This window comes from Pogona vitticeps, chromosome 2 (assembly GCF_051106095.1).
Source record: "Pogona vitticeps strain Pit_001003342236 chromosome 2, PviZW2.1, whole genome shotgun sequence".
Lineage (NCBI taxonomy): Eukaryota > Metazoa > Chordata > Lepidosauria > Squamata > Agamidae > Pogona > Pogona vitticeps.
This window is the reverse complement of record NC_135784.1, coordinates 89,384,433-89,400,432: the sequence shown is the minus strand read 5'-3', so window position 1 is coordinate 89,400,432 and position 16,000 is coordinate 89,384,433. Positions and strand designations below refer to the sequence as shown.

At 38.4% G+C, this 16,000-nt stretch overlaps 1 protein-coding gene across 1 annotated transcript in view; it reads right to left on the bottom strand.

Moving 5' to 3' along the window:
* Positions 1–16,000, bottom strand: part of ADAM19 (ADAM metallopeptidase domain 19) — a 75,118-nt gene that overhangs the window by 26,813 nt on the left and 32,305 nt on the right. The window contains exons 4-8 of the mRNA XM_072989985.2: positions 15,092–15,170; positions 11,593–11,669; positions 5,309–5,501; positions 3,481–3,546; positions 44–115 (exon numbers count right to left, since the gene is read on the bottom strand). Of these exons, the coding sequence (XP_072846086.2) occupies positions 44–115; positions 3,481–3,546; positions 5,309–5,501; positions 11,593–11,669; positions 15,092–15,170 (487 nt within the window). The remainder of the gene's footprint in view (positions 1–43; positions 116–3,480; positions 3,547–5,308; positions 5,502–11,592; positions 11,670–15,091; positions 15,171–16,000) is intronic.

Genomic DNA, 16,000 nt, shown 5'->3' with positions numbered 1-16,000 from the left:
CAATTAAGTCTTTCACATGTCCCCCTACATAGCTGGGACTCACCTTATCTACATAATTAGCCGCCTCCAGTAATTTATTCTTCGTTGCTTGAAGATCGTTATCATGCTTCTGAAACTGAAAGCGGGGGAGGGGGAGAAGCAATTCAGAAGCATTCTGCACAAAATCATTATCATACCTGACATTTTTGAGATGTATTCCTGAAGATTTCTGGTCCAGTTTCCTTCTATGCTGGCCTGAGGGAACTGTCCTTTGTTTGCTAGCCATCTACCATAATATGTGCCTCTGTATTTATCCCTTGAACATTAACTATTTAAGGGTTTCGTTTAATAATGATATCAAACAAATGTTTACTTGTAATTTCTACCTCTCCCTGATCATGCTTAAATGAAACACTGAATTATTCAGATGGCAGACCATAAAGCAGAATAAATTGATCCGAATAATCATATGCCACATTTTCCTTCACCTACTGATTTGAGTATTTCACGATCCCTGTATCTTAAAAGGTAAGAAGTCTGGGCTAGTGTTTAAATTAAGGTGGGCAACTTTCAGAAGCTAGGGGAGTGCACATGATCTCCCTCAGGCCTTGCAGAGTTGTACTTGCTCCTTCACACCTATCTTTTAAAAAAAAGAAAGAAAGAAAAGAAAAAGGTACCCTGTACCATCTAGTGGTGAATTAAAAAAAAATTAAAGCATAGGCAAGGGTTGCTGAGGTCCCAAAACAGGACAAAATTGTCCTTATGCCAAATAGATGGCACAAGGGGTCATTTTAAGTAATTTTTAAAAGTTTGAAAAAAACACAAACAGAAAACAACACCACAAATATTGGGGCGGGAGAGGTCTGAGGTGTCCCAGGTAGCCCCAGAGGCTGCATTTCGGCCCCTGTGTTTCCATGGTAGCCATGGACAACATTTCATACAACCCTGTTGTATGTGACTTAGAGCGTGACCAGAAAAACATGTGTCCTGCTGTTTGTCAGTAGCCCTCGCAGATAATTTTGGTATTTTGTTTAACCATCAGATGATGTTATTGCTACTCGTGGGTCCATTTTGTTCCAATGGTACTTCCTCAAATCCCTCTTCCTTCCTGTGTTTCTTCACAATCTTCGGGCTTGTATTTTTGCACCAGTGAGGTGTTACTACATTTGTTTTGCAGAGATACACCCTCGAGTTTCAAAAGGCAAAAGTTTGTCATAGTTGGACATTCTTCTTACATTTAACATGCTTTGTTTTGTGACTGGTCAATGGGAGAGAAACACAGGTTTAATTTGCAGGCCTAGTAGCTAAGGCAAACGTCTCTGAAGAAATCTCATTTAATGTCTACGTTTTACCCTTAGATTCCATTCAAAGGTTGAGCTGAGGAATCTTTTGCCCTGAATTATTCCCTGAAATCAAATATATACGTGGTTCTTTAAAGAGTACCATCCTTCCATTCTGCATAACATAAAATGGTTCTAACATTATCCTCAACATAGAATGGGAAGATCTTGGCAAATATTTTTGGATTCTCTCTGTGCACACAGCATGTGTTACAGACAATAGTGTTTTCAATTCTTTTATGCTCAGCTGGTTGCATCACCCCACACTCGCCTCGGGGCAATGCATCATGTCCAGATGTTCGCACAGCAACCTCTGTAATGTGCTATTTGGAACATAAACTATATTTATAACAAACAACACATAACTTCTGCTTTGCAGACTCTGCAGTGGTAACATTGCAAATAAATATGGGTCCATGTATTCTCCTTTAATTACATCTTCTACTGCATGTTAATATACTCTTTCCTAACTAAACACACATTGCTTGTTACTGACACCCATGTGTTAATGCAGGTGAGGATGTCACTGGTCATGCTGGTTGAGGCTGATGGGATTTGGGATACTCCAACAGGATGGCCATAGTCCCATACCTTTCTGTTAATTGGGTTTATGTGATTTTTTTTTTTAGTAGACGCTTTTCACTGACATTCTTAAATAAGTTTGTATATTTAATTCATCCAGTAAAACAATAGGTGCAAAAAATCTCAAACTCCTAATAAATATATATATATATTAAATCAGATGCATTTTTTCACATGTGTGCATCTTTTCATTGGCTTAGCCATATGGATATGTACAAGCCTACAGAGGGTACCGATGGTAGGAAAACAGTGATCTCTGAAGCAGAAATACTGGATGTTTGAACATGTCTTCACCCCTCCCATCCCCCCCATGATTTCAGAAGCCAAAAAGCAGTGCTGATCACCTGAGCTGCAGAGCAAAGCAAGTGAGGGTTCTGTCAATTTCAGGGACCACATAATGAGCAGCAGACACCAACTTAGACTAAATTATATAGCCAGTGGACTTGCAGGAATTGCACAGTTTGGCTGTAAAATATCTCTGGCACTTAAGTAGCTAATTCACTGCTTGGCAATAAAGGGATTAGAAATTGTTGGGATGATACCAAACATCTTATGCACATAAAATTCAGACACAAATTTTGTGTGTGTGCGTTGATGGTGATGGGAGTATGCCCTTTACATCAACTGATAATTTACAAGTGAAAAAACAAGTCACATAATGATTCGGAGAGAGGATCAAGTTACCACAAAGAAACTGTATGAGCAGCAGATACATCTTCAGAGAAGAGTGTGCCAGAGGAAAAAAGCCATTAAAATAAAAGATGGATGAATGATCTAATGCTCCTGGGAACTGTTAAATAGACAAGGAACCAACTAGCTCCAGGTCACTGATTAGAACCAAATGCCATGCATATTCCAACAGGATGTTTTGACATCTTTGCTAGTTGCTTACAAGGTCTACGTGAAATAAATAAATGGTCTCGACACAGTTTGCTCTTTTACTGAATGTCTCAGTAGAAGGGGTTGTAGAAAAAAGGAGCTGAAGCTGAACATGACAACTTGGAGAGCCAGGCTGAACATCATTTCTATGATGAATGTTGAAAATGCATAGAAGCACATCCGGTATTATTACTTTCCACAACAATCTACACCTAAACAACATGTTAATTGTTGTAAGCTACCCAGAGACCTTTGGATAGTGTGGGCGGCATATAAGTTAAATAAATAAATAAATAAATAACTGTTACACAAGAAATTCATGAGCAGATCACCTTGAGTTTGATTTTTAGATAAATGCAGCCACAGGCAACTCCAAATTTAATTGGAGTGCAAGAAGTATTAATCCTTTTCCCCCACACTAATCAAAAATCCATTCTTACCTTGATTCTCTTGACTACTCCTCATGGAGAAACTACAGATAGATACATGTACAGGATTCCTTCCTTTTTATATATTATCTCCAGTGGTCTACCAGGCAATAATATATATTAAAAACACCACCACTGATGCTGCCTTTAAGTAAAAACAAATCAAAGAGATGTCCAGTTTTTTACTTCCTGTGTAATTTGTAGCTTGGCTCTGAATTATATGTCTACCTTGCATTTGACTCTGGCCTGGTCTAAAGACATGATTCTCTTACCTCTGCATAATCAGCCACTAATAGAAGTTCCACATATTTTGTAGATTGCTGATCATCCCTCTTTACCTGTGGTAGAAGCACAGAAATGTATGTGCCCAAGTGTTTGAAAAAGCTTTTTAAAAGACAAAATATATTTTATTCCAACCCCCCCCCCGACTTTGTAAAATACAAATAGGCATTGTATAAACAGCTATTTTCAGGGTGTGTTTCCAGTGTTCATCACTGATTATGAATGTTACCAAAGACAGGTGGATGCTAAACCAAATCAAGACTGAACTCTCACTAAAAGCTAAGACAACAACACTGAGGCTGTTATGCTTCTCATGGGAAAGCAAGACTCACTGGGAAATGTGGAAAACAGTAGGAAAAAATGGTTGTTGTGGGTTTTTCAGGCTCTTTGGCCGTGTTCTGAAGGTTATTTTTCCTAACGTTTCGCCAGTCTCTGCAGCCGGCATCTTCAGAGGACATCACTCTGTGTTCTGAGACTGGCGAAACGTTAGGAAAAACAACCTTCAGAACACAGCCAAAGAGCCTGAAAAACCCACAACAACCATTAGATCCCGGCCGTGAAAGCCTTCGTGAATACAGTAGGAAAAAAACCTTATGAGACCCATTAATTAATCTTTCAGTTTGCAAGACCTGAGCAGGACTATTAAGGATGGCAGCTTTTGGAGATCATTAATTAAGCGCGCTGCCCTAAATCAAGGACCATTTGATGGCACAAAATAACAGCAAAAAGAAAGAACGAGACATGAATGTGGCATACCTAATTGATCATTTAAGAGCTCCTGTTTGCACATAGCATTAGCCTACAAATAATCTTTTAATCTTAGAATTTCAGGTCTGTACGTGACCCTATGGATCATCGAGTCCAGCCCCTGTCAGTGAGGCACAATGGAGAACACAACTCCCAGGTGCCAACACCACTGTGCTATCCAGCATTTCGGTCTGTAGTCAAGATGGCTACACATCACCTTCAGCATCAGCATGCCTCTGTAGATCAATTGCTGGGGATCGCAAGAGTGAGGTTCATATTGCCCTAATGTCCTGCCTGTGGGTTTCTCATATACATTTGATGGGTCAGAAAACTGGTGACCAGGAAACGTGGTGATTAATTTGTAGCAAAGGCCACACATTAGCCACAGCAGACCAGCTTTGCTCACTATGGCACCTTCTGGATGTACTAAATAAACCATAACTTCCATCATCATTAATCAACACTGCTTGGCTGTGCTAGCTGGGAATGATGGCAACTGCAGTCAAACACAACTGAAAGGTGTTGAGTTTGGTGGGACTAACACTTGTCTTGTGTAGAATTCAAAACCCCATTTTACCTTCCTGTCAGTCTGACTGTGAGAGCAAATGGTCCTCACATCTGGCCCAATGTTTGGACTTCCTACTTGAATCCAAATTTTATACTTTTGTCTGATGAACATTTCCCATGGAACTCAAAAGCTTGCCTTATTTGCAAACTTTTAGTGATCCTGTAAAGATGTTTACTAACCTAGAATTTTGCTTACAGAAATGAGTAACAGGAAAACATGCTCTAGAAAAGAGATAATGTGGCAGACCTAGAAAACTACAGTCCAAACCATTATGCAATCTGTTGTTTCCCATCCTCAGTCACCCATCCGTAATATAATAAACCAGTGTCCTTTATAGAGCCATTGTATGAATAACGTATGTGGAGCACATGGCATGTTTATGAAAAGGCCCATGTGAACTTCTATTGTTTGGAAGCCTCTCAGAAGAGACTTTTTTTCCAGGATATAATGGCAAAGTAAGAAAGGATTCTGTGTCACCTTGAAAACTCACTCATAATACTTACCCGATGAAAACCTGGCTCAGCTTGCCCTGTCAACTCTGTAAACCAATTCATGACTGTTGACCCTGAATGCTGATTTCCACAGCTACCCCAGGGAAGCTTGAAATGTTCAGACCTGTAGATCAAGTGCTGTCCTTCCCTGTGAGAAAGTGGCTCCAAGATGTAACTGAGATTCTTGCTCAGTATTATAAGGCCTCTGAAAAACAGTATCAGTAAAAGAGAAGTAGTAGAAAGCAACTATTTGTTCTTGAGTATTCCAAAGTTAAAGTTAGTTATCTTCCTATTAATCAATATACAATTCACTTTGCATTCAGTTTGCATGTTATCCTGATTCGGTTCCAACTTTACTTCATGTTCATCAGAGTTTGGAATGTTTTATATTTATATTTGTACTGTAATTGCAGTTATTTTCTACAGCTACCAAAATCCCCCCAGCTGGCATGCTAGGAGTTTGTGGGAATTGTACTTTTAAAAAAAGTTTCCGAGCTGTGTAATGCAGAACAACAGAAGAATTGTCTTTCTCTTGTCAGTCAGACTATGCTGGTGAAATATTGGCCAAAATCATATTAACAATCTACATTTGTGTAAGGGAAACTGAATAAGTCCTGGTGGCAAACTGCTGCTGATTAAAAAGGTACTGGGATTCCCAGTGTGGTGTAGAGCAGTGGTTCTTAACCTTTGTTACTTGGATGCTTTTGAACTGCAACTCCCAGAAACCCCAGTCAGGACAGCTGGTGGTGAAGGCTTCTGGGAGTTGCAGTCCAAAACTCCTGAGTAACCCAAGGTTAAGAACCAGTCGTGTAGAGGATACAGTGGAGGACTAAAACTCTGCTGAACAGAGTTTGAATCCCTGCTCAGCCATTGAAACTGACTGGGGGATTGGAACCAGTAAAACCACTCATTAAATGGCTCACTTGCTTTGAAATCCCTATTAAGGTTGCTATAAATTGACTTCATGGCACAAAACACACGCAATAAGGTACTGGTTGCATTCCTGGGCATGCACCCAATTAAACCACTGGTCTCATGCCCAGGAACACAACCAGTACTTTGTTAATAGTAGCAATTTGCTGCTAAAACCAACAAGATTTCCCACACATCAATATAACTCAGAGAAAGGACTCTGGTCATTGAGTCAGAATCTAAATTATCCCTTAAACCAGTCATTGCCACCTGATGGTCTCAGATGTATTTAGACTACAAGTCCTATCATCCATAGATGGCATGCTAGTTGGGGATTATGGTGAGTATTTTGGAACACACCCCAAGAGTACCAGGTTAAGGAAAGCTGTCAGAACTCCCTAGATTTAAAGTAGCACCTCCTGATTATTCTGCTTGTTGTCATTGTGGGATTTAATCCTCAGACCAGAAAAAGCCCTTGAAAAGGGAAACATTATTTTCTCAGGGTTTTTCTCCACTGAAAGTAGAAAGGCAGCTGTATTTATCTGTGGACCAGCAAAAGCTGTGCACTCAGTTACACACAACAAAGCCCCAAATGCTATGGGCTTAGTCCAATTGTTATATGTTTGTTTGTTTATTTGTTTATTATTTCAGTTTGTTTACTACCCCATAGTGCAGATACTCTCTGGACAGTTCACAACATGTTAAAAGTACATATAAATTACAACAAATACCCACCAATAAATACATAAAATAGATAAGTGTTAGTGCCCACTAAAGCAGACTTATTGAATCAATCACACCTATATAAGTATTAACAAATGTTATTCATTTAAAAGGCTTCCTGTAGTTGATAATAAAAATGGATTTAGCTCTATGTATTTCTGGACCTTGTCTATTATATAGTCATACCTTTGTCTCATTTTTTAAAAAGCTATCCTTCTGCCCTATTGGCACTGAACAAGCGTTTGTTATTTCTGTCCTGCAGGTGCTATGGAAACCGTAGCCATAATTACAGTCAGTTTCTCTTTTCTGTTCTGTTCTTTCTTTTTCTTTCTTTCTTTTGGTGTGGCTTACACACAAGGCTTTCTGCTTGTAGTGATAAAAAAATTAGTACCATGAGACAGCTTAAAATTTAGCAAATCCTTTTAACAGAAAATTTTAGCGCGCTGGGCTAAAGTCTGGATTCTAGGGAAGGAGTACAGTTAGCAGAAAATGGGAAGCAGTAAATGGACTATAATGAATTTGGGCCTTACAGCTGTAAAACTTAGATATATATAAAAATACAAAAGCAATGGAACAGTCAAGAGAAAGAGATGCCAACTGGTGACACACATCTGGCTTTGATTCTCCTCGTAGCTAGCCAACAAGACTATCTGGCTTTGTAGAACAGTTCTTAGGGGACTGAATTTAAGTATAGTATGTTATGCATAGAAACTAAAGGAAAAGGAATGAGCTATGGACGGAACATCATGCTGATCCTTGGAGTGCTTTACAAAGGTAGAAGTCAGGCAAGCTACCCATCTGCTGTGGAAAATGAGTGTGCTATTTCAGTTTAGTCTCTTTTTTGGGCGGCAGTGGGGGGTGGGGAAGACTTTCTAAGCTTCCAGTGTAACACAACTTCAAGCCAACTGAGAGCCATTCTGAAGCTGTGCATTTTTGTTTGGACAGCTGCCCCTCTTTAATCAGGCACTTCTCTGCATTTTCAGTAATAAATAGCAATTCTTATGGGCCTTCAGTTACATGAGAGAGCTCTTTGTAAGATTCCCATCACATTGTTTCCATGTGTGCGCGTATCTACTATCTATTGTGCATATATGTGTGGGGTGCACACACACGCATGCACACATACCACATATATATACACCATGGATACCAGATATGAAATACATAGATACCAAAAATACGATTTCCTCAAAACCAAGGACATATTTGGGCATTCTGAATTTTGACACCACTACATTATTCACATTGCTCTACCTCATAAGGCTTTCAGAGTTTTGACTTGAAAGCAATGCCAGTTACATATTGAAGTTAGAACAAAGGAGGAATTGGGTAAGAAGAGAAGGTTGTTAAAATGGCACAATGTTCAAGGCACAGCAAGTTTGTATCTCACTGCTACAGGAAATGAAGAAACAAAGATTGCAGCTATAAGAGAATGACTTTAGAATCAAATAGTTATATTCACAGGAAGTGCAAAACATAAGCAGAGCCTCGCATATTAGCTTGCCTAACAGGTGTTCAAAAATAATATTCGGTGTTTGAAGACTATTTACTTACTAAACAAACAGAATCTCAACTGAAATCAGGGGTTGTGTGCTCTTATTTGGAGCCTGATACAATCCAATTCTTTTGGTTGTGACTTTGCTTAAATATAAACTGCAGACAGTTTAGGTTGTAAGATTACTAGTTCACACTGGGGTGAGTGACAATGGAGGCTGTCAATTAATTAATAATAGCTGAATTTAACCAAGCGGAAAACTGGTTGTAGTTTATCTGGTTTTTCATCATATCTTCCTGTCACTTTTCAGTCATGAGGGAGTGGTGCATAGCAAAGAGTATGCACACAGAGAGGGGACATATTTACAGTAGAAAGTGAAGCAACACAAGTCCAAGTGAGACGACAGAACTCTTGGAAAAGCTCATATCTCACAGAGAATAGAATAGTTATATGTGAATTGGTATATATAGTATCGTTTGACTGAGTTACATTTTTTTCAAAGTTGGGGAACATTTTCTCTGATGTGTTTGTTATGAGCACATGGTAGACAGCAAAGAGGGATCTCTAGGTGTAGACCCTTTTTCACCTGCTCCTCCTTTCAGGAAGTAGAAATATGTGCAAGGGCTTACCATTTGAATACTTCCAGTTATCCAAAAATACTTAAGATATTACAGCAATGTCAGGGGTATTGGCCAAAGCAGAGAATAACTCTACTATAAATGAAAATTGAGCTTGAGATGGTAACTTTGCATCTAAGGATAAACAACCGGAAAAAGGGGACTTATAAGCAGGTCAGGTTGCACCTGCGATGCTTCCTATTTTGTTTGGGCCACACATATTACATCAGCCATAAATGGCCAGCTTTTACTTTGTTTATATTACTGCACTGTTTCGTGTCTGTTTTTTTTTAAGCAACCGGAGTTCATTGAAGGATTAAGGGAAAAAAGTTTGGCAAAACTGTTTCCTTACTGGACAGAAGCCCAGCTTTCAAATGGCTTTGAATAAAGGTGACCAAAAGGGAAAAAAACGTCCTGTTTATAAAAACACTGTCTTAAATTTATTAGTTTTGGAGGTCAAATTGTCCTCATAGCAAGCAAATGTGTACACGTCTACACAACGGATTCATATCTAACCAGGAATACAGTATTGTAGAATTTCCATCACTGCAGGGGCTAAATAGCTGACAGAAAAGAAAAGAAAAGAAAAATTGTTAAAATAGGTATAAGTGTTAGCGCCAAAAATATGGAAGGAAAATATAGAAACTGTTCTTAGGAAGCAGAAAAGCAAGAATGAATTAAAACTAATTATCCTGAAGCAAGTGAAGATTTCAGTGGTTCAGTGACAGAGAGTCATTGTTTTTCATGCAGAATAGCGCTGAGAAAGACTGCCGTCTGAAATCCCGGAACACCTCTGCCAGTCCATGTAGACAATAGGGGAGGAGTAGATTTTTCTTAGGTTTGTGTTTTGAGTAGAAATTGCCAATTTTACACTCCACCAATCGATATTTGAACAGGAACAAGCTTTCACATTTGCACCGGTCAAGATTTTGTAATACAGTTCAGTGAAGACAAATATATGGGAAAATGTTTATGTTAGAGCAGGGATCAGGGAACTTTTTTACCTTTTACCCCCCCCCCCCCAAAATTTATATATGCCGACATTACCCACTTGATTTGAAAGTAAAGAAATCATACATTATTTGAATTCAAAATCTTATTGAATCTATTCAAAATTACTTTGAAAGCTTCAACTGACTTGAAAACTTCAGGTTTTAGAGAAATGATGTTGCTTCATATTGGATATGAGAGCATCAATATTGGGGCTCTGCTCATCCTCATTACCCCCAGGATTTTCATTTTTACCCCATTTGGGGTAATTTACCCCTGTTCTCTGACCACTGTGTTAGAGGGAAAATATATATGTTATAATATATATATTTTTAAAAAGAGCAGTATAGAATGGAATCTTTGTTATTTTATTGCATGTTATTTCTCCATTACTTTTAAATATTTTGTAAGGTAGCATTATTGAACACATTCATATACTGTATATGTGTTTATGTCACAAATATTCCATTCTATACTGCTCTTTTTAAAAATATATTATGTATATGTATGTATGTATGTATGTATGTATGTATGTATGTATGTATGTATGTATGTATGTATGTATGTATGTATGTATGTATGTATGTATGTATTTATTTATTTATTTATTTATTTATTTATTTATTTATTTATTTATATGCGTGTATATACACATATACATATGTATTTACATATATACATACATACACACACACACACACACACACAAAACTGAAAACTGTATCAAATTAGTATATATGTGCATACCAAAGTGTGTATATAAGGAAAAATATACCCATAATACATATACATTTTCACACCAATTTTTTAAAAATCACTAATGTGTGGAAACAAGATAGCAAAAAACATGAAATAGCAAAAAAAAAAAAGGAAATATGGTAATAAAAAAAATGAAGACTGGAAAAACAAAGAGACAAAAGCAGAACTGAGTTAGACAAATTCCCTCCCTATTAAGTAATACTAAACTACATAGGCCAGTCTTCTAACTCCGTAAAGGCCCGTTCCTATGTTCCTGATTTCTAGGTCTATTGCCAGTGAGCTTATTATGTATGGAACAACACAAATTAATTAGAAAACAAAGAACATAGAATCCTACAATCATGGGGTTGGAAATGGGCCTATAAGGCCATTGAGTCTAAAATCCTGTTCAGTGCTTGGAATCCAAGTCAAAGTATACCTAATAGATGGTTGTCTAAATAACATTAGACATTAATAAGAAAAAGAAAAAGAAGCGCAAAAACGCAATGACCAAACAAACAAACAAATTCACAACATATGACTAACTCGTTTGGGATGTAAAAGTCTAGGTTTCTTTACTGATGCCTCTCACTATGCCCAAGTAGATGGCACATAAGAACTAGCCTGTCATAGTTGCTGAAGGATATAATTAAACTACTAGCCATAATTCTTTCTAGTAATACTGTATTGAACAACAAAGCCGTAAGGATGTTCATGAAAATTCAGATTGATTTCTTTTAAATATATATATATACCCCACCTTCCTCCTCAAGAGGAGGGGGAAAAGTTTGAAATTACGTAAGGAGGAGTTTGCACCTTACCGTAGACCATTGCATGTGCTGAGGGCCACACTTGAGTCTTCCATCCCTCTTACTACACCATGATAAAAGCAGTGATCCTGAGGACAACAAAGCATAGATAATCAAGGGAAGATATTCTGCAGATTCATTAATCCTCTTCCCCTTTGTTTCCTCCCATTATGTTGGAATCAAATCCAATACTATTCAAGAACAACCCAACAAAGCCACTGATCCTACCGTGGCCTTCCTAAGCCTTCAGGAATATGGAATTCTTTCAATAACCTACATTCATCTTAGATTACCAGAGTTTAGAAATAAATAGTTACATATACGTGCTTTCCTGAAAAACCTGGGAGACCTTAATTGAAGCCCCCATTCAGCCATATGTTTTCTAACCAGGGATGGGGAAGAAGTGTTGCTCGGATTTTCTGCCTCAGATTTGTGCACTAAGTACCTGGATGGGTGGGGAGCAAAATTTGCTGCCCAGGCTTGGCAGCAAAATTTCCTGGGACGAGACTACCATGTTCACAATACTAGTGAAAATGACTGTTTCAAAGTTTGAAGCACAAGGACAAAATTCATTGCACAATGAGGTAAGTAAAAACCTTGCTGTTGAGCCCACATGGCTCTGAGTACAAAACTGCCTTCCACATCTTTGACAAAAACACAGCAAGACAGTGGCTGTAATAAGAGAAACATCAATAATCTGTGACTGTAACTGTGTTTTTAGATACAGTAGGTCATTATATACGTTAGTGATCCCCCTGAGCTCTGTCAAAGAAAGATGCAATGCAACTTGACTGAATGAGTAGATGAGTGAATGAATAATGTACTGCAGTCATCTTTCTAGAGAAGCCTTATGCTGAAAGGAGGAGAAGCAGAAGCAGCATGAAGAGAGATGATCTCAGCCTTCACAATCTTTCATTTTCGAAAATCAATATAACTAGCTATGTGCATTTTTATGCCATTTCAGTGAAGTGCCAACCAGTCAAGACATTTCCAGTCAGTTAGCTCATCAAGAACATCCTGCTGAACACAAGCCAACTGGCACACTCCAACTTGGTACGCCACTGAGAGTTTAACAACCATTCAGATCTCTCTTAGTAGAGGGCAAGAGTAGAGCAGGCCATTCAAGGGTATCTCATTTTATAATCTCAGGCATTTGCACAGTAGATCTCTGCCCTTCCCTAGCGAAGCAAAATCCATTCTATTTTGTGCACACATGGACACATGCTTTTAGAGCCTGGGATTTGTTGTGGAAAAACAAAAGCAATGGGTGTGATATGTCATAAGATTGCAGTGGATTTCAAAATTATTCGTGAACATGTGCCATAGTTCCTTATTATATACATAAAAAAAGCAATGTCCAATCACGTTAAACAAAACATCTGTACAATTTGGCTAGGTGAGAACTTCTGAGTGTCTCTTTATATCTTTCAAGGTTAAGAAATGAATTTAATTTTATTTATTCTGTCATTGATTGAGAAACTAAAATAATTTTCAGACAAAAGTCAAATTTTGTTCCTAAGAAGCAATTTCTGGTAGAACCAATTCAGTATCATGGCACTTATCCAGGTTCATGAAGTCTGAAAGCCTATGCCAACATTAAATTTTAGAGGAAAAAGAAATATTAGATTTTTAAGATGTAGCTAATGTCAACAGAGTCATTAGAATCAGCCAACATCTGGAGGCTGCAAGCTGGTGGTCTGATGGGTGTTAGAGTCAACTAAGATCTGTACATAGAGTGTTAAAGTAATTAAGTGGGGTGTAAAAAAAGCCCTGAAAATGTACACTGTATTTTCAAAATGAAGTTTGAGCAGCAGTTTACTTAAAGTTATTGCAAAACAATTAACTAGCTCATCTGAGCCAGGAAGCAAGGTCACTGTACAATAATATTCCTTTGTGAAGGAATTTATTTCATGGCTGACAATTGAGCTGTTCTGATGGAGAGGTTTTGCATTGTTATCATCAGATGCCAATTAAATACCCTGACACAATCATACTTTATTGTGTCTTAAAAATCCATCTTCTCACTAGGCAAGACACTTCCCAAAATGTTTCATTTAAAGAAAACACAGATATACTTGGAGGTCTGTCTGTCTGATTACACATTGAAAAAGAAAAACAAGGGCTGGATATATCCCTGAAGATTCCTTCTGATACGTCACTATCTTAACTTACCCTATTGATCAATTCATTTCAGATCAATTCATTTCAGAAAAATTGTCATCTAAAGCAGGGATGAGCCAGTGCCTCTCCTGATGTTGCTAGACCATAATCACCAAAATCCTATCACAGCCTAGTGCCAGTGTACATGTAATTGTGTAACTCACAGCAGCAAATAGCTGCTAATTAATGAGCCATGGCTTGCAGAACTCAAACAACTTGGCCTACAACTAGGAATGCAAGTGATGATTTGCTAATTAGCTGCAGTTTACCACTATGATTTGCGCAATTACACTTACATACACTGACATAAATCTCCAACAGGATTCTGGCTAACATTCCTGGCCCTGCTATTTGGTGCCGAATGTCAATATAGCCAGGCACTATTTGTGATGTATTCTATAGAATGAATATATCACAAAACTTTTCTTACTTACTTTCTCCAAACCTTTATTGGCATAAATACAGCTGGGATTACTAACAATGAACACAACGGGTTATAACTTTTCTGCTTGAGATTCTTAAATTAACAAAACTTTTCCATATGAGGGACTTCTAACCACAGCCTCTAAAGGGAAAAACAGAGATAATGGTGACCACGGGCAAAGTGCTTGTCCATCAGTGTTCTGCACTGTGGAAGGATTCAGACTTGCAGTCCAGCAAGAATAATACGATGTACCTTTCCCACTTAGAGGTGATTCACATGCTCACTTCATTTTGTGTTATAATAGTCGAAAGAAAGACTGCTTCCTTTATGAAAAGTGTATCAGTCACATACTTTCTGCATGGAGAGGCTGGTTCATGCAGCTGCCACTTCTACATGACCCCCACTAGGTCATGCACTTAGAAACTGCCTCACTGTGGGGTCATAGGTGCCCCTCCCCCCAGAATACTTTCTGGTACCGACTTCCTCCACAGCTTCAGTCACAATGGCCACAATCTGAGTGGTCACTTATACCCATGTATATGCAGTAGGGTGAACTGCAGAGGTAAATTGCCACTGGTTAATGAGTTGCTTTTTGTTATCTGTTGTTGGGCACCAACTCATGTAACTGGGTCATGGCAAGGTTATAAGTGGTGCCTTGTTAACTAATAGCTATGATTTATGGCACTGCACTTATGTATAAGTATCCAGTATAAGTAACCAAGAGGATTCTGCTTGGAAAAGCTACTTTCTCATCTACAACTCACAGAATCCCCCAGTGTCCCTGGCTGGCTTCCTTTGGCCCTCATATTAGATTTTCATTTTTTTCAGTCATCCCAAGGCCTCAAACATTCATTCATACTGGGTCTTATGTGGTACCAGAAGGATTATGTCGGCCGGGGAACAAAAGAGAAACCCCGTGGTACTTACTGTGTTGTTCAAAGTGAAAGTCTGGGGAGTTCCACTTTGGCTATAATGGGTTTCGGTGTAGCTTGGTGCAAAAAGGTGCCTGCCAGCAGCAAGAGGAAACCGGGATGAGAGAAAACGAGAGAGAGAGGATTATATTTTGAACCTTATTTTCTAAAATATCAGGCAAAAAGCAAAAGAAAAAGATCAAAGAAAAAACATTGTGACAACTTAAAAACTAACTGCTATATTTTAATGTGAGTTTTCGTGGACAAGTTCACTTCCTCAGACTGATATGGTAGAACAGACTAACACAACGTTTTCTTCTAAAATTAATATCTAAATTACTATTTGCATGAGAACATCTGGCAATCATATCTCAACTTGCCCTGATACCTTTGAAATAAAATGTTTCTTTTTCTGGAAGTAAAACAGCTAGTTAATTTGTGCAGAATATAGGTTGTGCTCATCTAAGGCTGTACCGACAAAAGTATACCTTTTAGCAGCTTGAAGAAGATTTTACTGAAGGGAGGTATAGTCCTGCCATTAAGCTCTATAGAGGTAATCTCTCAAAGAACTATACCTCCCAGAGAACCCTAGGGCTCCCAGTTAATACTTTTTTATTGAATAAGAAGCTAGATCAGAGCTAGATCATGGAGCCTTTGAGCTCGTAGGCCTTTCTCCTGGTGAATGAAAGGTAGGTGTGTACATACTGTAGGTTTCTGTTGGTGCAGGTCTGTGGACTAGATCTCCCAGAAATCTGTCTGGAGGATTCTTGGGAAATTCTGGGAATTGGAATCTAATAAATTCATAAAAGCCAGCATTGGACATACATATGTGGGTCCTTGTAGGAAGCAGCAGCAGGGCCCTGAACATCACACTTGCTGCAGGCCCCACAATGGCCCTGCAAAGTTGACCGTGTGGTAAAATGAA